General features: G+C 53.4%; 1 protein-coding gene across 2 annotated transcripts in view; it reads left to right on the top strand.

Moving 5' to 3' along the window:
• GPR161 (G protein-coupled receptor 161) overlaps positions 1-22,981 on the top strand; it is a 57,492-nt gene that overhangs the window by 28,323 nt on the left and 6,188 nt on the right. For both annotated transcript variants that reach the window (XM_075564506.1, XM_075564497.1), the window contains 3 exons: positions 11,642-12,366; positions 20,213-20,317; positions 22,730-22,849. In XM_075564506.1, coding sequence (XP_075420621.1) covers positions 11,642-12,366; positions 20,213-20,317; positions 22,730-22,849 — 950 coding nt within the window. The remainder of the gene's footprint in view (positions 1-11,641; positions 12,367-20,212; positions 20,318-22,729; positions 22,850-22,981) is intronic.

Below are 22,981 nucleotides of genomic sequence, written 5' to 3'. Positions count from 1 at the left end.
GTTGGAGGGCTGCGCCACACAGAGCTCCATGCTAGGTCCTTGCGGGTGGCAGGACAGCAGCGTGAACAGGACACGTGTTTACGGCTGAGAGGCGGAGGCCGCCATGTGAGTGCCGCTGGTGCCACCCAGCAGAAATGACGGCGTGGACGGCTCCGCTGATCGCCGTTTGCGCTCGCAGTAGGCTGGTATGGGCTGGAAGAGGTGGAGGGGACCCGTGTGGCTGAGGGAGCAGCCTCCGCTCATTCGTTGGGCACCTATGTGCGCCTGGGCCCGAGGTGGGTGCTGGGCGTCAGCATGTCGCTGAATGAAAGGAAGAAATCCACAGGGCAGAGGAGGCAGGCGTGTGATGAAGTCATTTCGGATGCGAGGACACAGAGAGGATGCACTGATAGGTGGCAGGTTCTGAGGGCACACAGCGTAGGGAGCAGGAGAGGGTGGTGAGAGCCGGGCGGTGTGCTTTGCTCAAAGCACGCAGTCTCACACGGCAGGAGCCGGAAAGTGGGCGCCCCAAGACACACAGCTCCAGATCACCCCTCTGGAGCTTCAGCCCGGTGCCCCCAGGTTGGCCGGTAACAAAGCCTGCTTCTCTGCACTGCCACACTGTGGAGGCCGGTTATCACTGGGGAAAGGAGCCGTGATGTAACAGCTAAGCACTGGGAGGCGGCGGCTCAAACCCACCAGTGGACAGCTTTGAGATCGGCGTCTGTAAAGCTTTCAGCCCGGGAGCCCCCAGAGCGCAGGTCCGCACTGCCCTTTGAAGGCGCTGGGAGCCAGAATCGACGGTCGGACACACCAGAGCAGCAACATCGCTTTGGGACGATAGTTTGTCTTTCACCCATCAGCAAGCTCAGGTGGATTCATGGTGCATTGGGCAGATCGGTCCTGCCATTGCCGCCCAGGTGAGTCCTGCCTGACTCATGGTGACCCTCCTTGGAGAGGCACACCCACGTCTTTCATCTGTGGGGGAGGCTCTGGAAGGTTCAGACCACTAACCTTTCAGGTAGCGAACCAAGCACTTAATTGATCACATCTTAAAATAATAGACCGCTATAAAATTTGGTGTCTTAAGATATTTTAATGGCAGACACAATGCTGTTTTGGTTATTGGCCAAACGTGCTTGAAAACACAAATCGACTTGAGCAGCTAACTGGACCGTGTTCACAGAAATAACCTTCATGTGACCAGGTACTCTATAGCCTTCCTGTGCTCCTGTCACTGTAGCGAGTTAACCTTACTTGACGCTCATCATTCTGGAGGGCACGTATTCTGCTTTTTAGGATAAACCCCAAAGATGCAAGGTGTGCGGGAGGGCGAGAGAAGGAAAAGGTCTAAGGGAGGGAGGGAGAGAGAAGGGAAGCAGAGAGACAGGAGTGGAGGAAGGTGTTGTGAACATTTTTAAGAAACTAGAAGTGGAGAATTATCCGGGCAGTGGTCATTGCCTTAACTAGCATGTCGACCTGTACAGTTATATGTCAGACAAATGGCTAATCTTCACCACAGGCCTGTTAGCCTCCATTTTGCAGGTGAGCCAAACGGCGTTTTGAGAGCTTTGATGAAGCTGTCTGGTGTCGTGTGGCTGCTCAGTAGCTCCCTCACCGGTGAGAGGCCCCAGCCCAGGCTCTTCTGCATCACACAGTGCCACAGGGCCAGCGCCTCCCTGGTTGGCTGAGCACAGGCTTGGTCCACTCTGGCACTCTTGACTTTCGGGGCGGGTAATTCTCTGTGGCGGGGAGGTGTGGGTCGGGGAAAGGATGTCTAGGCATTTTGTAGGAAATTTAGCAGCATCTCCAGTCCCTACTTACAGAATCCTGCGCACTCAGATGTGTGATAAGAAAAAAATATTTCCAGACTTTGCTTAATGCCCCGTGGGGGACAGAGTTTACTCCGCTTGTGAACCCGAACTGAGGAAATTCCTCAGAGCACAGACAAGCCACAGTATCTGTTTTGAAGGCCTTGCAGGGAGGGAAAAGGGCGATATAAAAGTAGCAGTCGGACAGAGCCAGACGGTTCAGTGAGCGGACGTTTCATTTCCTCCTCCAGCAAGGAGTCCCATGCACCGCCAACAGAAACGAGCACAGACCGATTGGGGCTGGCACCGAAGTGGGGTGCGAGGGTGAGGGTGGGAGGATCTCCCCACGAACAGAGTACTTGCTCATCGCAGCCATTTTGGGATGGGGCTTGGTAACACCCCAAACCGGGAATACAGAAAATGAGCTGATCTGAGGAAGCTGTCCCCTGATTTTCGTAGGTGACCTCAGTGGGCAGAGGGAGTTCCTAGTGTGTGAGTGTGACTGGGAGGGGAGGACGGGAGATGGTGACACTGTGAGGGAGTCCTACATCCTGCCGAGACCTGAGACGGATGGACACCGTGACGGAGGGGGACAGCAAGGGCAGCAGAGTGGCGGACCCACACAGGGAGCACTGGACGCTGTAGGGGAGCCCGCAGGGGCATCTGTATGGGACAGACTCCAGATTCCCCTCAAGTTGAGCTCCGCCACTGAGGTCAGAATCTGCGACCAATTAAATCCTGCTCCTGGGCATGCACATCCAATTCCAGAGCTCAGTCATCCAGAACTGCATCAGTGCTGAGAAAACAAAACAAACCCCAGCCTAAAAACACCCCAAACAACTAAGGATAAGAGCGCCCTCTAGTGATTCTCAGGAGCAGATACGCCTGCAGGTGCTGGGTCCCTTTTGACTCATTGTGACCCTGCGGGGCTGGGGAGCTGCCCCATGGTGCTCGGGGACGGAATCTTTGGAGATGGAGCTGCCAGTTTCTTTCTCCTGCGGAGCAGCTGTTGGGTCAGGGCCCCAGCCTTTTGGTTGGCAGCCAGTTGGCAGGTATGCCACCAGGGGACCCAGTCAGAAAAATGTTCCATCATGATCAGTGTAAAATTTTAAGGTTAAAAATGAAAACAACCACCACCTAAGTACAACAGCAACAAAATACCACAACATCACAAGAGGAAGGATAATCGAAAACAAAACATGAAGAGATTTCTCCTCTAAAGGGAGACAAAAAACACACAGAAACATTTCAGACTGGTGCTATGTTTTACAAAAGCAATAAGCCGCACAGAAAATGAACGAGTGGCGGGCAGGAAACAAATGGAGGGGCACAAAAATAAGAGACTGGACAAGAAGATTGAAAACGTTTAAAAAACAAAACCCACAAAGCTGTTAGGACAGAAGAATAAAGCAAATGACTTTGACAAAGCAAGAGGAAACACTCAGCCGTAGAACTGAGCAGTGAGAAGCTAGAAGACCAAGGAGCTGACCTTAGTATTACGTCTCAAGGAAAATGAACAAGCCCCGAAGGAAATGCGGGAGTCAGTTAAGATAGCGAGCACACGAAACCTATTGGCATCTCAGAGCACCATGACATTCACGGCACAGAAACACCTGTTCTAGAGAGGACCAAAGACAACTTCCCAGACCTGAACAGAGAACCAGCCCTTCAACTGCAGGAGACTGCACAGACCCCAGTGTGAAGAGCACGAAAAATCAACTTTGTGCCACCTCTTCGTACAATTGCTGAAAGCCCCAAATAAAGAAGATAATTCTGAGAGCAGAAACAGAAGAGCACAAGACGGCCTACTCAGAGACTTCCATAAGCATCCGTGTGAATTTCTCCCCAGAGCCCAGAAGGCCATGGGGTGCTGTACTATAAGATACGGAACGAAGAGAAGGGCCTCCCGAGAGTCCTTTCCCCAGCAAAGTTGTTGCTCCGGGAATTGGTCCCCATCGGACCAGCTTGTCAAGTGAAACGAAAGGGAGAACTGCAAATGGAGAAGCAAGAGCATTACATACATACAGACATATATATTTGTATGTACATATACATGCATCATACATACATACATACAGAGGGAAACAGAGACACCTTTAAAAAATACGGCATGGGCAATCATAAGGACCAAATAGGTGAGGATTTCAGGGAGTAAACTAACACAAGTAAATACCACACACAACATAACACTGATTTCGTAAGAAGTACAGAGTAAACGTAATGAGTATAGGTTGTATATGATGTTAAGGGAATGGGGAAGTGAGAAGAAATGGGAGACGCAGGAGAAAAGACTAGACAGATTTTATTATGTTAAAGTTGTATGTTAACTTTTTTAATATGTGAGATATTGCAGTTGTATGTGGAGAAAACAACAACAGAAACCGCTCAGAGGGGGAAACATTCAGAAGAAAATAAAGAAGAAATAGACTCATCATAAGAAACCACCATGGACCAACAAAACCAGAAACATCAGAATAAAAAAGCAAGATATCAAACACTGAAAAAGCAAATAACCAAGTGGGTGAGATCGACACTTCATTTTCAGTAATAATCGCGAATTTAAATGCTTTTGCAAAAGGCAGAGAAAGCCAGAATGGACGGAAGAAATAACAGAAAGCCACAATCTAGCCTGTTACTGCCTACTGGAAGCACCGTAGATGAAAGGACACGGGCACTGGAAATGACAGGCTGGAGAAGAATGCCCCATGCCATCAGGAAACAGTGAAGGGCAAGGTTGACTTCTGATATCAGATGAAATAAGACTTCAAATCAAAATCCATCAAAAGAGATAACCCAGCACATTACGTGGTCATAAAAGGGTCAATCCAGCAAGAAGACACAATGGTGAAATAGACACTTGACAAAAGGGCACTCAAGTACATGAAATATTGACTAATATGAAGAAAAAAACAATTCTACAATAATAGTAGAGGACTTCACGGCACCACTTTAAATTACAGACCGACTGTCTAAAAGATCACTAGGAACACCGAGGCAGAAGTAAAGCCAAGCGGACACACGGACACACACACAACCTCCATCTCCCAGCAGAACAGTGCACATTCTTCACCAGCTCCCATGGAGTCAGTTTCCAGAATAGACCACACGCTGGGACACAAATCTCAAAATTTTTTGAAGTACGTAAATAGCACAAAGCTTTGTCTCTGACCATAATGGTTTTGAAGCTGGAAACCAGCAACAGGAAAAATACATACACGGAAAAGCAAGTAATAGATGAGGGGCTTCAAAGAGCTGGTGGGGAATGGGACTCACGGATGAAGCCGTTTCTCCTATGAGGACTTCAAAATGAGGGTGGAATGGCAGGAAAACGTCACCAGTGAGGTGGAAATTGCCATCTTTTGGTTCTGGGTCAACTTGGCTGGGCCAGGATTCTCGGTAGCCTGGCGGTTGAGCCCCATGATATGACGGCGTGTCATGGAACAACGCCGCGATGAACTTGCGGTGAGCAGCCGAGCAGTTGTGGGGAGAGTGGAGTGCACCCCTTACTTTGGACACAGCCTGATGATATTCCCTGTGGATGTGGCTAGGTCACCTACATAAATTAATCCTGTGGAGAACTCCCTTCCCTTCTTCGCGCCGGCCTGGATTCTGGATCTGGCTTCTTGGCACGTGGACTGGAGGCCTGCCTGCCGTCGGCTGACCCTGGGAGCTGTCAGTGGCCTGTCATGTTGCCTGCCAACCTTGGAGTCTTTCTCTTCGGCCTCCGCAGCCTGCTTCCTGGTTCATCTTCCCTAGTTCCTTAGCCCCGGCATCTATGCTGACCAGGCAAAGCACCGCCCCCTCGCCCCGGCTTAGCCCGTGACAGATGAACTTGAGCCAGATTTGGCTTAATCACCTGTCTAACTGTGAGCAACTTGATGTCTGCTTCCTTCGAAGAAGAGCTGAGGCATCTGACTTGTGGTGCGGGAGAAGGACACTGGGAGGACCACGGCCTGCTAAGAGCTGTCTTGGAAGAAGTGCGGTCAGGGTGCTCCTTCCAGGCAAGGACGGCAAGACTCTGTCTTACGGACTTTGGACGTGTTGTCTGGAGAGAGCAGTCCCTGGAGAAGGGCAGCATGCTCATAAAGGAGAGGCACTGCACGGGAAGGCCCTCAGGAGATGGATCGACACCGTGGCTGCAGCACTGGCTCAGGAATAGGAGCAACTGCAAGGATGGCGCAGGCCTGTGCAGCGCTTCCTTCTGTTGTGCACGAGGTTGCAGTAGGTCGGAACCGACTCGATGGCACCTGACAACAACACACTGCCTTATCTACATACACAGATGTCATCTGCTTTGCGTCTCTGAAGAACACAGCCTAACAGAACTATTTCTAGAATCAAGCAAACAAAGACAGAACATATGGGGCGCAGAAAAACCAGTGTTTTTTTTTTGGGGGGGGGAGAATTCATAGCAAAGCCTACATTGAAAAAGATCTAAAAATCATAAACTTAAAACTGACAACTGAAAAAAAATAGAAAAAGATCAACAACAAAAACCTACCAGTACAAAAGAAATAATGCTGATCCGAGCAGAAAGCAATAGAAATAGAAAAAGAAAAGAAAGGATTAAAAAAAATCAGAAATTGGTTCTTTAAAATAAAATAGAGAATCACTGGCTTGGTCGACTGCAAAAGAACAAGCAGAAGAGGGTTTTTTCATCCCAAGCCGAGGGGTGAAGAATCGGTGACATTATAACCAGTCAAAGTGGAGATGAAGATTACAGTTGATCACTCTGGAAAATTGTGCTCCAACAAATCTGAAAACCCAGATGAAATGGACAGATTCTAAGACACACATCACCCACCAGATAAATACGTAGCAGAAGTAACTATCCAAGCAGATCCATTACAACAGGAGAGATTGCAGGTGCCATCGAAACGCCATTTCTTCAAAGCACAGAGGAAGAAGGAATACTAAGAAATGCTTGTTAAGAGGCCAGCACAACTCTGTACTAAATCCAGGCTGTGACATCGCCAACAAAAGACAAGTGTAGATCAGGATCCCTACGAACACGAACCAAAAACTTTAACAGCGTTTTTGCCAACAGACTTCAACATCACACACACACACACCACCACCACCACCAACCCCCTAACCGTGATCAAATGGGTTTTGTAGTAGGATTACAAGGGTAACTCAACAAGATAAAATCACTATTGTAATCCACCCATAACAAAAAGAAAAGACCCGTGTGATCATATTGATCGCCTCAGAAAGACATTCAATAAAATTCAACACTCCTTCAGCAGAAACAGAAATGGAAGGGAAACTTCATCCCCGTACTATGGAAAAGCAGCGGCCAGCATCATACTCAATAGCGAAAGACTGAGAGCCTTCCCTTTGGGAATGGAAGTAAGACAAGGATGTCCATTATCAACACTCATTCAAAACGTGCTGACAGTCCTAGCCGGAGCAATACGACAAGCAAGATGATGCCGCTGGGGTTGGAAAGCTCATGGAAAACCCAGTCAATTGGTATAACATTTCACAAAATAATGTTTGCATCCTAGCGACGTGAATATTATCTAGGCACTTGAAGCTCACAGGTGGCCATGTAAGACACAGCTACCGCTGTCTGAGGACCCCTGGTGGCATAATGGGGTATTGCAGTTGGCCACAAGGACCAACCTTGTGTTCAAACCTTGTGAGAAGGATGAGCTATCAATTCTCATCAAGATTCACGGCCTCAGCTGCCCACAGGTCAGTTCTGCTCCGTCTAACAGGGTCACTATGGCTGGAAACCGACTCCATGGCAGTGAATTTATTGGTCTTTACTTGCCAGGAGCCAAAGAGTAAGAAGGGAACGAGATACTCAGAGAAGAGCAGTCTGAACCCCAGCCTCATCCATCCTGAGACCAGAGAACTAGATGGTGCCTGGCGCCTACCAGTCTCCTTTCTGACTGGGGCTACCATTGACGGTTGTGAATAGAATGGGGGGGAAATGCAGAGCAGAACTCAAATTCTTACTTATTTTACTCCCAAAGTTAAAAGCCAGACAAATGAACCTGAAACGGTGGCGAGCGTAGGACTGGCTGAGTGTCCCAGGACACTCTTTAAACCTGGAGCTGGGCGTGCGCGTCCTCTGCGACCACCTGGTAGCCGAGTAGCAGAACGGCACACCGGCTGCAGGATGCTCGCGCTCCACCAGAATCCCATCTGCGTGAGGCCAACGGGCCAGCATTTAATCTGAAGCAAAGATGAGAAGGTCAGGGGACGGGGCGTGCCTACACTGCTGGGACTGGGCTGAGCATGTCACAGTGAACGCGTGTTGACACTGGTGATAAATGCAGCAGAGGCCCCGAATCTGTGTGGACATGCTCAGATGGGAACCTACCTTGCCCTGTAAAGTCTCACCAAAGACTCAACTCTAATAGAAAAGAAAAGCTACTCGGCGTTGGGTTCACCATTTAAATTTCAGTGTCCTAAACCAGCCATGTAGGAAAGGGCCATCGCCATCTCGCTATTCAAGTTTGAGGCGTTTTACCACGAGTCAGCTGCCAGAGCGCCCGGGCTCTGGACAGCATTTTGCATATTTTTATTTCCCTCTGTGGCTCTGACAGTTGTAGTTTGATCGATGGAGATGGCCGGGATGACGGGCTGGTTAGTCAGGTGGAGAAGACCTAGTGCCTGCGGGAGACTGCAGGAGGTGAGTTCACCTGCTGAACCCGAGAGAGCTGGGCTGACTCAGACTTTTTGTTCTTGATCTAGTCGAGCCGTAGAGTTGAGCAGCCCTAAACGCACCCCTGATAGGTAAGAGCCTTAACAAAGGGGACAGACTGAGGAGGGAGACCTCCCCGAGACTGTCCAGTCAGGCTGCTGCCCGAGGGTGACTCGGGGAAGTCTTGGTGGAAGGGGTGGCAACCGAAGTGACGTAGGAGGGGCACATCTTTCTCCTGCAGACCTACTGGAAGGTTTGAATCTCCAACCTTTGTTAGAAGCTGTATTAGTGTGGGTACTTTAGAGAAACAAATCCACAGCAACTCGTGTATAAGAGAGAGTTTTATGTAAAGGGTAAGTGCGCATCAAGAAAACATCCCAACCCATTGTTTCCCAAGCCCTCAAGTCCAACATTAACCCATATTTCCAACACCAATCCACAGAGTCCTCCTCCATCTCACAGAACAGACCCAATGATGCCGACTGTAGGAGGAAAGCTGAGTCAGTGAATGTGTAAGCATCTCAGCGCTGGCAGGGGTCTCCACATGGCTGCTCCAGCACCCAGGGCTGCATTGGGGTAGGTCCATCTGGCTTCTCCTTGGGGATGTCTTGCAGAAAGTGAGCCTTGCCAGCTGAAGCAGGGAACTGGCTAAGGCAGCTGCACCCTGGTGCGACCATCACAAAGCAAGAGACCCGAGAACTAGAAAGGCAAGGCTCACCGAGGCATTCATCCCCCCCGCCCTTCAATTAATCCCACATGTGTTTATAGGCCAGGTTGGCACAGTAAACTAACTCAATTCACCCTGGCAACCTGGCACCTGTACATCATTCTTTAGTTTCACAATTGCAATTAAATAACACCTACACCTTAACTCTATACTCCTGTGAATTTTTTCCCCACCTAATGTGATGTAGCAATAAAGAGACAGGTTGAGTTTGGCTACTGACACCTGTGGACTTGGTTTATAGGAAAAAAAAAGAAGACGAGATCAGGTTGACGGGTCAAAGGTTCATGACCTAGCATGAGGGGGCTACGCTTGTTGATTTGGGGAGAGCCCATGGTCTAAAGGCAAGTGACCAATGGGCACCCTGTGGAGGGTGAGTGAGGCAGCCCACATTGAGTTGACTAGAACCCGACCAGCTGGAGATTTGTGAGCCTGTGAACTGGTGCATATTGTTGCTGACTTTATGGATAGGGCCTGTCCGGATTTGACTTTGCTTGTGGATGCAGACTTCACAAGGTTCCAACTGGAATAAAGACTCTTCACGTTGAAAAATATGATTGTCTTCTCAGAGAACTGGGTTGATGTAAGTGGGCAGTATATAAATTGGATACCCAAAATTGGGGGAGATAAAGGCATGGAGTGGTTGGCTTACAAACTTTCATAGGTGGGGGAACATATTCACAGGATTATAGGGTTAAGGTGTAGGTGTTACTTAATTGCAATTGTGAAGCTAAAGAACTATCTACAGGTGCCAGGTTGGCAAGGGGTGGATTGAGTTAGTTCATTGTGCCAACCTTGTCGATAAACACATGTGGGTTTAATTGAAGGGCAGAGGGATAAATGACTCGGTGAGCCTTACCTTTCTAGTTCTCGGGTCTCTTGTTTTGTGGTGGTTGCACCAGGGTGAAGCTGCCTTAACAGTTCCCTGCTTCAGTTTGCAAGGCTCACTTCCTGTGAGACATCCCCAAGGAGAAACTACATGGACCTACCCCAATGTAGCCCTGGGTGCTGGAGCAGCCGTGTGGAGACCCCTGCCAACGCTTGAGATGCTTACACATTCACCGACTCAGCTGCAGTCGGCATCATTGCCTCTGTTTTGTGAGATGGAGGAGGACTTTGTGGATTGGAATCGGACATATGGGTTAATGTTGGACTTGAGGGCTTGGTTAGCATTGGGTTGGGATGTTTTCTTGATGCGCACTTAACCTTTACATAAAACTTTCTTATACACGAGTTGCTGTGGATTTGTTTCTCTAAAGTACCCAGACTAACACAGCAGCTGAGTGCTTTCCATGCTGCACCAGTGGGCCCCCGGCCTCAGCTGTTTCACAAAGCCCTGCCTGCTACCAGGCCCCGTCCGTGCAGCCACCCCTTCCTTTTGCACCTTGCTCTCATGGGACTAGTCTGTTCTTCTCAGCAGCACGTCCCAAGGACAAAATGGCTGTGCAGGGCAGGGCAGGGCAGTTTTGCCTTGGCCCCAGAGTCTAAAACGTCAGTCCTTAGCCAGGCGTATAAGGCTCTGCATACCTTGGGCCTTGCCCATCTCTTCGGCACCTCTCTTCTCCACCCTACATTCCACCAAACCCGACACCCAGTCAGTTCCAGCTCCTGCCGACGCCATGTGTGGAAGAGTGGACCTGTGCTCCGTGGGGTGGCTGCTGATCTCCTGGCTCTCATCTGAGGTGCTGCGAGGTAGACTTGAACTTCCAGCCTGGTGGTTAACAGTTGGGCGCATCGACCACTTGTGCCACCCAGGGGAGTCCTTGTTCTTCACCCTCCGGCCTTCTTGAGCTGCGTGCGTGGCACTAGCCCCGGGGCTCACCAGTGTCGGCCCTTGTCTAGTGGTCTCTCCTGCTGGAAGGCGGCCCTGGTTCTAGTCTGGATCAAGGTTCCTGCCCGTTTGGATCAGGAGCACTCCAGGTCTACCTCCTTAAGCGTTCTGCCAAGTGGATCAGAGCTCCCACCTGATAGACCGGCTCTAGAACAAGATGGTTGACCAGGGACCACCAGGGGAGAGGAGAGTCAGTTTATGCTTTGTTTTTTCCATGTCTGGGGTGGGGCAGGTTACGCAGCCTTTCTGGTCTTTAAGTGCACTCACCTGTGATGCTGATAGGAGTACCCACCCCTGAAAGTTGTGTGGATTCAATGTCGCCCCTAGGACTCCAGACTCATACTCTGCTTATAACTCTGTCTTCCCCCACATTTCCTCACCGGCGCTCAACAGAATTGGGTCAGCAACAGCAGAAGTGACCTGGCTGGATGTCTGATCCTGTAGACTGGCAGCTATCGTGCGAGCGTGCTCCGTTCTCTGTAAACCCCCTAAGGGATGAGGACTCCTGCAGAACCACATGTGGGCGAGCTGCAGAAGGGGCTGCTTTCATGGTTCCAGCCAGGGAAGCAGTGGGGCCCGGCCCTGGCGGGCTCTCCTTTCCCCGTTTGACTCTCCTCTCTCCCCCCTCCTTTTCCTAGCTACTACGCTGTCATCTACCCAATGCTGTACCCCATGAAGATCACGGGGAACCGTGCAGTGATGGCCCTGGTCTACATCTGGCTGCACTCCCTCATTGGCTGTCTGCCCCCCTTGTTCGGCTGGTCATCGGTGGAGTTTGACGAGTTCAAGTGGATGTGCGTGGCTGCGTGGCACCGGGAGCCCGGCTACACGGCCTTCTGGCAGGTCTGGTGTGCGCTCTTCCCCTTCCTGGTCATGCTCGTGTGCTATGGCTTCATCTTCCGCGTGGCCAGGGTCAAGGCGCGCAAGGTGCACTGTGGCACCGTGGTCATGGCGGAGGAGGATGCCCAGAGGAGCGGGAGGAAAAACTCCAGTACCTCGACCTCCTCGTCGGGCAGCAGGCGGCATGCCTTCCAGGGCGTGGTGTACTCGGCCAACCAGTACAAAGCCCTTATGACCATCCTGGTGGTCATCGGCGCCTTCATGGTCACCTGGGGCCCCTACATGGTTGTCATCTCCTCTGAGGCACTCTGGGGGAAGAACTATGTCTCCCCGACCCTGGAGACCTGGGCCACGTGGCTGTCCTTCACCAGCGCCATCTGCCACCCCCTCATCTATGGGCTCTGGAACAAGACGGTTCGCAAGGAACTCCTGGGCATGTGCTTTGGGGACCGATATTACCGGGAACCCTTTGTGCAGCGACAGAGGACATCCAGGCTCTTCAGCATTTCCAACAGAATCACAGGTAACTTGGGAACGGCTCGGGAAAGGGAAGGCCGCCTGCCGCCGGTGTTGCCTGTGGACCCCTCCGCTGCTCTGGCATGTGCATGGGCGACTTCTCAGGACTGTTAGCCAGGAGCCCAAACCACATTTTCCCTTTGAGGAAGAAACACCCAGAGTGTCACTGGGACTCCCCAGCGACTCCCCACAGGGCAGCAGCTCCAGGCCGCCGTGGCCTCCTGAGGGGCACCCAAAATGCATGAGGGAAGCCCACGGCAGACGCGCCTTTCCCTGGCCCCGCCATCACCCACCAGCCGCCAGAATACCGTTATGTCTGTGCTGTTGCAAACAACCCCAGGCCGGCTGCTTCCTGCTCTTGGCAAATCATGTCTTCCCCAGGGCCCCACCTTTCAGCACCCTCCCTTCACCCGCACACCTCGGCTCCTCAGCCAGCCGACCTTTCATCCCCACTCATGCTCCACCTCGGTCTTTGCTCCTTCCTCCGCGCTCTCCTCTTGTCCCGGGGATGCAGGGTGTGTCTGCCACTGCCACAGCCCAGCCGCCCTCTGTGCACCGAGTCCTCACCACCTTGTCCGTGGCCCGTGGCGGAATGGGTACTAACAGGGTTCTGGAGACAGCCCTCCCCAACCCCCTCACTTTGGGGAGAGCCAGCGGGAGCGCTTTCGCCCCTAGAGCTAGATTTACTTGGAAACCTATTTTGAAATTCTTCCAGGCTTACAGGACAGGAGAGTTGGACGCACAGTGCCCAGTTTAGCCTAAGGCACTCCCTCGTCATCCGCGCTCATGAGGCTCCTCGAGAGCCAGCCAGTGTGTGGAATGCTCCTCACCTTGGTTTGCCCGCGGTGCCCTGGGGTGAGGCAAGACTGCGCTGCTGGCAGGCACGGCCCAGGGCCACCTGCCCTTAGTACAGCCAACCAGCACGCGTGCGGTGCCCCTGCGGCGTCTCACCGGTCACGTTGGCCTTGACGTCGCAGTTAAGGGAGTGACCATAAAGCCACTCTCTTCCTCTCTGTCACTGAGAAAGATTTGAGGGCAAGCTATTTGGAGATGCTGCAAATCCCTCTTTCATCTTCGACTTCCTAGCCTGGAGTTTTGACCCTCTGCGGGCGGAGTGGTCCACAGCATCGGGCACTGCTTTGTCTTCACGGCGAAGTCGCCTGATCTTTTAACCAGGTTTTAGGCAGACTGTGACAGGTCATCGAAAGAGAGATTTTGAGGGTGTTTCTCAGATCCTCCAGAACTCTGGTGGCGCTGAGGGCTAGGCACTGGGTTGTTAACCTCAAGGTTGGTGGTTTAAGCCCACCAGCAGCTCTGCAGGAGAAAACTTGCTGTCTGCTCTGTCAGGAGTTGCAGTGTGGAGATGCTCCGTAGGGCAGCTCTGAGTTAGAAGAGACTGGGCACCAGTGAGTTTGTTGGCTTGTTTCTGTCAGATCACACCTGGAGAACCAGCCAGCTTCAGCTTTAGTTCTAGTCGCCTGACAGATGACTTTGGGGCCATCTTCAAGCCTCTCTGTGAAATACCTTCCCTCCTCAGGGACTCAGTGATTCCTGGCTATTCTGCCGTGCGTCAGCACTAGGATTCTCCTCTTCCGTGTAGGAGACCCCAGGGTAGACTCCCAGCCAGTGCTCCTCGGCACAGCACCACCCACCTATCACTGAGGTGTGTGCCTGTGATGCTCAACAGGTTTCAGCAGAGCTCCCGGAGGGAGATGGACTCCAGAGGGAGAAAGGCCTGGCGATAAATCAGGCAACAAAACCCTGTGGATCGAAACAATCTGCGAGCCATCGGGGATGGCGCAGGATGGAGCTGTGATTGGTTCCACTGTGTGTGCAGTTGCCATGAGCTGGGGGCAGCGCCAAGGCAGCGAACTGCAGCAATTGCTATGGATACTCTGGCAGGGAGGCCAGAAGAGTCTTTCCATATGGCAATTGGGAAAGGACACGGCTCTCATCTTGTGGATTGATGGCCAGTTACTTCTTAAGAGAAGAATGTCAGCTCCTCAACCCCACCACCTCCCACCCCCACCCCCCACCACAACCCCAAGCCCACATTTCCCCAGTGTGACTTTCAGCCAGGAGTACGTGCAGAGTTTGACTTATTCCCACAGATTTTAGAAAGTCACTCATCTTCCAGGCAAAAGAATAATAGAAGTTTTCCCTTTCCATGAAAGGAAGGATGAGGAGGCCAAACGCTGAGGCAGGAGAATGGAGGCGAAGCGGGTGGGCAGAACAAAGAGGAACACCTGCTTGCCGGGCCAAGAATTTCCATATAGGTCACTTTTGATTGTCTTGGGACGTGCGCCCGAGGCTGAGAACAGGCAAAAAAGCACCAGCTGTGGTTGGCTTTGGGAGTCAAGGACACGGGCCTGCTCCTCCTCAATGAAGGGCACTTACGGGTGGGCTCCCAGGTATGGCCTCCCCTCGGATTGGGACCCTCAGGAGTCCTCGGGGGTTCTCTTCCTTCTGCGCCCTGACCCCCCAGAAAGGCAACTGCATCTAGGAAGCAGCAGACTGCAGCGCCCCCGCGCTCCACTCTGTGCTGCTCCCCCACCCCACCGTCACCCCAAAAGAGTTCTGCCCCCTGGCTCAAGTCCCTCCTCCGCCTGAGACAGCCCACCAGGCCTGGCCGAGCGCCCTGGGGTGCAGGCCTTTGATCTGCAGCACAGACACGGGCATGTGCACGCACACGCACGTGTGCACACACACAAACACACTCCCTCCTATGCTCCGAGCACACTCCTGCACCGGGAGAGGTGCCACGATCCAGCCCAAGCCAGCAAGAGAGGGCTTGGAGGCTCCCTCCTGGTTTTGCCCCTCTCCATTTGCAAGGGCACCTGGGAAATTGTTCCCAGAGAAATCAGTCCTTGGAATTCTGCCCTCTCCTAAACAGTGCGCATTTGAGCAAAGACAGAGTGGAATTCCGCAAATGCCTGGAGCTTCCCAGGGAGCCTGGGACACCAGGAGGCTCTGAACACCCTGTCATGTTGATTTTATGCGAAAAGGCCCCCCACCTGCTCCGTGGCCCCCCACCTGCTCTTCTTCCCAGTGTGTTCTCCCAACAAGACTGGCATGTTCCGAGGACCTGGGTGGGAGTGGGTGGTGGTGGGGGTCATGGGACAATGGGGGATGTTTGGGATCCTCTCTTGCGAAAAGGATTTCAGCAGTAAATCTTGGATTTTGCATTGTTAGCAGCAAACCGAAGGAGTGCCAGGTTTTTCTCGCAGAGCCAAGCTACCCAGGAGGTACCAAAATAGCTTCAGCTTCCAAGGCCTCAGGCGGGGATGCCCTCCGGCTGGGAGGGTTTACCTTGGAGTCTAGAGGTCTGGGCTAACGGGAAGGTGACAGGCCGAGGGACCTCATGGTTGGCAGGTCAGGCTTAGAGAGTGGGCGTTGACTTCTAGGGCTGCAAGGTGAGCGGCATTCAGTTTGGGGAACAAACCACAAAGATGGGGGTGGGGGGTTGAGCTCACAGAGCAAAGGGAAGGGCGTTTATGAGAAAGGGCAACTAGATCCTCTTGCCCGACCTCCACCAGCAGGTCCAGGGCCTTCACCCCAGTCAGGCCTGAAAAGTCCAGGACAACCCCCACGACCTAAAAGGTGACCTGGTATTTGTGGCATTGCACGTCCTGGTCACTGACGGCCTTTCTAGCCATCTCCTGGGACGGAGGACACTGACCCATGGTGACTCCAGGGAAGCCGCCATGCTCCAGACCCTTGTTTGAGAGATTGGAATTTGGGGGTGGGGAAATACAGGAAACCTGGGGCCTTTGGATTTTCCTGCCTGCTAGGGGCTAACCATCTCTGGGGCCTGTTCCTTTGCGCTTAAAAACAAAAAAAAATATATGTTCGATTGTAGCCAGCTCAGTAGCTATTTTGTGTTCTTGTGAAAAATCTCGGGGTAATTTTCCACTCTTGGTGGTAAACTGGATAAACATAGACGTGAGGTGCCAGCTGGCTGCCATGCTCCCTGGCCTCTGGCTTGAGCCACACTGGCCTGGCTCGGGTGGTGCGCCCGCTGGCTTTCACCGCAGCCTCAGAGGCCGTGTCCAAACCCTCTGTGGCTTCAGCCATCTCAGCTGGCGGTGGGTGGCCCCCCACCTGCGCTTCTTCCCAGTGTGTTCTCCCAACAAGACTGGCATGTTCCCGGGACCGGGGTGGGAGTGGGTGGTGGTGGTGGGGGTCATGGGACAATGGGGGATGTTTGGGATCCTCTCTCGCACGAGCCTGCAGCACAGGGGCCAGGCTCTTGACAAAAGTGAGACCCCACATTTGAAGGGATGGAACTTGTGCTATGAACTGACACCCCCCCCCCCTCCAGCCCCAGGAAGGAAGAGCGCGTGTGTGTTCTGTTACTTGACCCTGAGAAGAATGAGCGTAAAGCTCAGGCTGGCGCTCACCCCTCTGCAAGACCTCAGGGCTGTCTTTAAAGATTTCATTGCATCTACGAGGTGGTGGGGAGGAGCCTCTGCTTCCTGGGCGGGGACTCCCATCTCTCAGCGCTCTGGTCATGTCCCTCTTCCCTTTCTTACGTCTTCCAGCTTTCTCCCACGATGATGATTCTTTTTCTTCCAACTTTCTGAGGATATCCAGTTACACAGATTTTTATTTAGTCTTCTTCGGTCTCTGCATGGTGCCTGCTAAGATACAGTTTTCTCCTTCCTTCTCCCTACACCAGCTCACTCTTTAAAGCAGCGGCTCTCAGCCTGTGGGTCACGACCCCTTTGGGGGGGTCAAAAGAGCCTTTCACGGGGTCGCCCGATTCCTAACAGTAGCAAAATCAGTGATGAAGTAGCAACAAAAATGATTTGATGGCTGGGGGTCCCCACCACATGAGTTGTCGGAAAGGGTCCGGGCGTGAGGAAGGCTGCGACCCGCTGCTCTAGAGGCTCAGCTGGAGAGCCTAGTGCTCCGTGGCTAGTCTTCGTCTTCAACGCGGAGGCACCGGAAGGCTGTCGCGGGCCAAGGGGATGGCAGGGAGGCCACAGGAAACATGCAGGATACAGTACTTTTATTTTATTTTAACAATTTATTGGGGCTCATACAATTCTTTTCACAGTTCATACATAAACATACATCAATTGTATAAAGCACATCCGTACAGTCTTTGCCCTAATCATTTTTTTCTCTTTTCTTCTTTTACATTTTATTAGGGACTCATACAACTCTTACCACAATCCATACATATACATACTTCAATTGTATAAAGCACATCCATACATTCCCTGCCCCAATCATTCTCAAGGCATTTGCTCTCCACTTAAGCCCCTTGCATCAGGTCCTCTTTTTTCCGCCCCCCTCCCTCCCCATTCCCCCCTCCCTCATATGCCCTTGGTAATTTAAACATCGTTATTTTGTCATATCTTGCCCTATCCTGCCCTATCCGGAGTCTCCCTTCCCCCCTTCTCTGCTGTCCCTCTCCCAGGGAAGAGGTCACATGTGGATCCTTGTAATCAGTTCCCCCTTTCCAACCCACTCACCCTCCACTCTCCCAGCATCGTCCCTCACACCCTTGGTCCTGAAGGTATCATCCACCCTGGATTCCCTGTACCTCCAACCCTCATATGCACCAGTGTACAGCCTCTGTCCTATCCAGCCCTGCAAGGTAGAATTCGGATCATGGTAGTTGGGGGGAGGAAACATCCAGGATCTGGGGGAAAGCTGTGTTCTTCATCGATACTACCTCACACCCTAATTAACCCATCTCCTCTCCTAAACCCCTCTATGAGGGGATCTCCATTGGCCGACACTTGGGTCTTGGGTCTCCACTCTGCACTTCCCCCTTCATTTAATATATATATATACATATATACACATACATACATACATATACACATATATACACATACATACACACACTTATATGTTTTTTTTTTGCATGATGCCTTATACCTGGTCCCTTGGGCACCTCGTGATCGCACTGGCCGGTGTGCTTCTTCCATGTGGGCTTATTTGCTTCTGAGCTAGATGGCCGCTTGTTCACCTTCAAGCCTTTAAGACCCCAGACACTATCTCTTTTGATAGTCGGGCACCATCAGCTTTCTTCACCACATTTGCTTATGCACCCATTTGTCTTCAGCGATCCTATCATGGAGGTGTGCAGTCAATGATATGATTTTTTGTTCTTTGATGCCTGGTAACTGATCCCTTTGGGACCACTCGATCACACAGGCTGGTGTGTTCTTCCATGTGGACTTTGTTGCTTCTGAGCTAGATGGCCGCTTGTTTCTCTTCAAGCCTTTAAGACCCCAGTCACTATCTCTTTTGATAGCCGGGCACCATCAGCTTTCTTCACCACATTTACTTGTTCACCCACTTTGGCTCCAGCCGTTGTGTCGGGAGAGTGAGCATCATAGAGTTCCAATTTAATAAAAGAAGGTATTCATGCATTGAGGGAGTGTTTGAGTAGAGGCCCAAGGTCCTTCCGCCACCTTAATACTTGACCTATAAATATAGACACATAGATCTATTTCCCCATCCTCCTATATATATTTGCATGTACATGTCTTTGTCTAGACCTCCATGAATGCCCTTTGACTCCTAGCTCTTTCCTCCATCTCCCTTGACTTTCCTCCTGATACAGTACTTTTGTCCACAGTGGCACTTCTTAGCCCTGCGGCAGGCCTGCCTCTCTCTGGTCTGAGGCCTTAGCCACATAGCCCTTTGCTCTCTGTTCTGCTCGGGCACAGGGTCCCCCACTCTTGAAGCGCCTCCTGGCCAGATGTGCTCGGAGTCACGTATGCTGTGGGCTGGTGAGCCTGCCGCTCAGCCTTACTGTCTCTGCTCCCGGCGCGCTCTCTTCTCTGCACAGGGCTCTCACACCTGCTCCACCCCACAGCCCTTTCGTGATCCTGAGGTTCCCTTTCTGTCCTTTTCACTCAGTGCAGTGACAAAACCGACTGGTCCCCTCATACCAGTCTCATACACAGCGGTCATTTGGCAGGTGTTACGAAGAAGAGCCATGCCAACTAATTTCAGCTCACCCCAGGGCTCTGAGGAGTGGGGAGGCCAGGAGGCTGAGTGGTGAGCAGTAGGTGGTTTGACTGGGCACCCAGCGCTCAGCAGCTGCCGCCCTGCTTCTCCCCCAGGGCGAGGTCTTCAGTCTCCCGTCCAGGCTGAGTGGGATCATAGGGTCCCGGGTCCCTATGTGCAGACACTCAGTTTCCCCTGTTAACCCTAGCCCTGGTGGTGCGTGATATGCCCGAGGCCAGAGCCCACTGCAGCCCTCCTCTGCCGGCTTGCCTACCAACACGGGGACCAGTTTGCCTACTGCACACCCTGGGGATGAGCACAGAGCCCGGAGGCGTCCGGCCACTTCCTCCAGGCCTTTCAGCCGGGCCCCACCTGCCTTGAGGAGACTCCGGGGGGGCTTCGGTTCCTGAGCTTGCAGGGCCCCTGCTGAGAATGAGCCTGCTCGCAGACAGCCCTTGTCTCACAACCACGGCTTCTTCCACGCCCGGGTCAGGCACCTCACCCTCACCTACCTACTCTCTTCCAGCTTCCCCAGATCTCCCCTTCTGGGGTTCAGCTTCCTTTTCTTAAAAACAAAAAAATCTCGTGTGACACCATGGGCACTCAGTCCTCCCCATTAATGGGAAGATGTCAGGACAGCATCCTCTGCAGGGCACCCCCGGGAATCCGGAGACGCTGAGGCAGGAGCAGGGGCAGTGGGGAAAGAGCGGCCACGGGCTTCCTCGTCTCCAGGGGACTGCGAGCAAGCTGCGCCTGGGAGACGAGAGACCGAGGGCCAGGAGGGGCTCCTTGCGGGGAGACCACTGAGAAGGGCCGAGGGCTGGTAGGCGTGGCTCCTGCCCCCATGCGTGTGAGCCCTCACTGCTGACCTTGTCTTTCAGACCTGGGCCTGTCGCCACACCTCACGGCGCTCATGGCTGGCGGACAGCCCCTGGGCCACAGCAGCAGCACCGGGGACACTGGCTTCAGCTGTTCTCAGGACTCAGGTGATTGGCAGTCTGCGCCTTTCTGAGCTGGGGGGGGGGGGGGAACGCTGTGTGTGTGTGTGTGTGTGTGTGTGTGTGTCTCACGCGGGCAGCACCAGCCCCTGTGCCAACCCGGCCTGTGCTCTGCTCTCCCTCTGTTTCCTCTTCTCGAAAATGGGATCCCACGCCCTGGTTTGTTTGGCCCCATGGGGTTATGGGGAGGTTGCAGTTGACTGCAAAATCTGTGTAAAGTTGCATCGCTGAAGGATTGAGCTGCCGCGGCAGTGAAAGTGACCAGAGCCGAGGCACAAGCTGGGAAGCCTGCCTGCCTGCCTTTCAGTCTCCATTTGGCTTGTTCAGAGAGGTGCAGTCTCCCACAAAAGTTGCTACATTTCTTTCCAATATCCTAGTTACCAGAGCCCCAGCAGTCTAGTGGATTTCGTATTGGGCTGCTCACCTCAAGGTCAGCTGTTTGAAATCACCATCTGCTCCTCGGAGAAAGATGAAGTTTTCACTCCCATAAAGAGTGACCCCTTGGAAGCCCACAGGGACAGTTGTACCCTGTCTCGTAGGGTGGCTGTGGTCAGAATGGCCGTAATGGCAGCGAGTGAAGACTGCTTTGAAACGACAGTGCCAACCCCACGTCCCAGGGCTGTCGGGAGACTCAGGCACGAGATCAGGGCACGCGCCTCAGCTCCTGGCCCAGGGCAGCCTTCCGCACGGCAGACGTGTGTACTCTGCCTGCCGCAAGCTCCGTCTTCCCCGAAGAAGCGCATCTGGACACGTCGCCCACGCTGCCTGCAGCTCCTCCCCGAGGGTCTTGCAAACCCAGGGCTGCCCCTGTCTCCCAGCAGGTGCTTCGTGATGCCCGAGGCTAGCCCTGCGTGCTCACGGGGCCTGGGAGTACGTCCCGAACTCGCCGGGCGCACCACCGGGGACCTCACGGGGCCTTGGGCGCGAGGCCGGCGGGCTTGAGCCATCCGAGCCACAGCTCGGCGGAGGGAGAGCTGGAGGGCCCAGCATATCTGTTACCCACTGGGGCTGGGATTTGGGTGCAGGCGCTGGGGAGGGAGGGAGGGGGCATTTTGTCTCAGTAAAGCTGCTTCAAGTGTGGCAAGAGCTGTGGAAGGGGCCGTGGGAGCCCCTGGCAGGGGAGTGGTGGCGGGGAGTTGTAAGTTACAGGGGTGCAGGGGTGGGCGATGTGAGGAAAGGCCTTTCTGAAGGGGGAGGAGCAGGGAGTCGGCAAAGGAGCCCTGGAAGCTGGATGCTGACGGAAAGGTTGGAGGAGCAAGATGTGGCCAGGCCCTGGGCCGCTGTGCTCGGGGCTGCAGGGGCGCCGCTGGCTGTCAGGGCTGCCTCCCGAGCCGTGGCGTTGGCAGGCAGGCAGGCAGAAGGTGGCAGGGCACCTGAAGTAGCGTAGGCAGGAGACTGAGACTAGGCCTCAGGGCCCGCCGGCCTCAGTGAGCTTCAGCTGTGTTCTTGTCAGTAATGGCTCCACTCACTGAGCCCCTGCCAAACCCTAGTGGTGCTGCGGGTTAGGCTGCTTACCCAAAGGTCAGCAGTTCAAAACCAGCCCGGCTCCTGAGGGAAAAGATGAGGCTGTCTGCTTCCGGAAAGATCACAGTCTCTGCCACCCTTGATCGGATCCCGGGAGTTTGGTTTCTCTCCTCTCTACCTGTGCCACGCCGCCTCACTCTTCCCAGACTGAACCTTCCTGTCCTGGAGGACGGGGGTGTGTGTGTGTGTGTGTGTGTGAGAGAGAGAGAGAGAGAGAAGGAAGCAGCCCTGGGTGTGTGTGTGTGTGTGTGTGTGTGTGTGTGAAGGAAGCTGTGTGTGTGTGTGTGTGTGAGAGAGAGAGAGAGAGAGAAGGAAGCAGCCCTGGGGGGTGTGTGTGTGTGTGTGTGTGTGTGTGTGTGTGTGTGTGTGTGTGTGTGTGTGTGTGTGTGTGTGTGTGTGTGTGTGTGTGTGTGTGTGTGTGTGTGTGTGTGTGAAGGAAGCTGTGTGTGTGTGTGTGTGTGTGTGTGTGAGAGAGAGAGAGAGAGAGAGAGAGAGAAGGAAGCAGCCCTGGGGTGTGTGTGTGTGTGTGTGTGTGTGTGTGTGTGTGTGTGTGTGAGAGAGAGAGAGAGAGAGAGAGAGAAGGAAGCAGCCCTGGTGTGTGTGTGTGTGTGTGTGTGTGTGAGAGAGAGAGAGAGAGAGAGAGAGAGAGAGAGAGAAGGAAGCAGCCCTGCTGGCTGGCTGGCTGCACCCCCGTGAAGTGGGACGGGCTGCTTCCTTGCCTGGGCGACTGCAGGCAGTTAGCTGCACAGACGATGGGCTTCAGTCCATGGCAGCGGGGGTTGCCCAGGATGCTGAGGGAGGAGAGGGGGAGGGGGGGCCGGAGGGGGCAGGCGCGCCGTGTTGGCCGTATAATCCGATCCTCCGCCTTTGTTCCAGGGACGGATGTGATGCTGCTGGAAGACTTCACCTCCACCGATACCCCGCCGGCACACTGCACGTGCCCGCCGAAGCGGAGGAGCTCGGTGACGTTTGAGGACGAGGTGGATCAGATCAAAGGTTGGTTTCCGCCAGTGGCTGCTTCAGCGAGGCAGAGGGGACAGGAAGGATTCCTAGGCGGCAGCACTCCCCGCTCAGCGCAGGCGCTGTCTGCAGCCGCTGGGCTCCATAAAGACCCCCAGCCCGGCGACC

This window comes from Tenrec ecaudatus, chromosome 1 (genome assembly GCF_050624435.1).
Source record: "Tenrec ecaudatus isolate mTenEca1 chromosome 1, mTenEca1.hap1, whole genome shotgun sequence".
NCBI lineage: Eukaryota > Metazoa > Chordata > Mammalia > Afrosoricida > Tenrecidae > Tenrec > Tenrec ecaudatus.
This window is presented reverse-complemented; position numbering and strand designations above follow the sequence as displayed.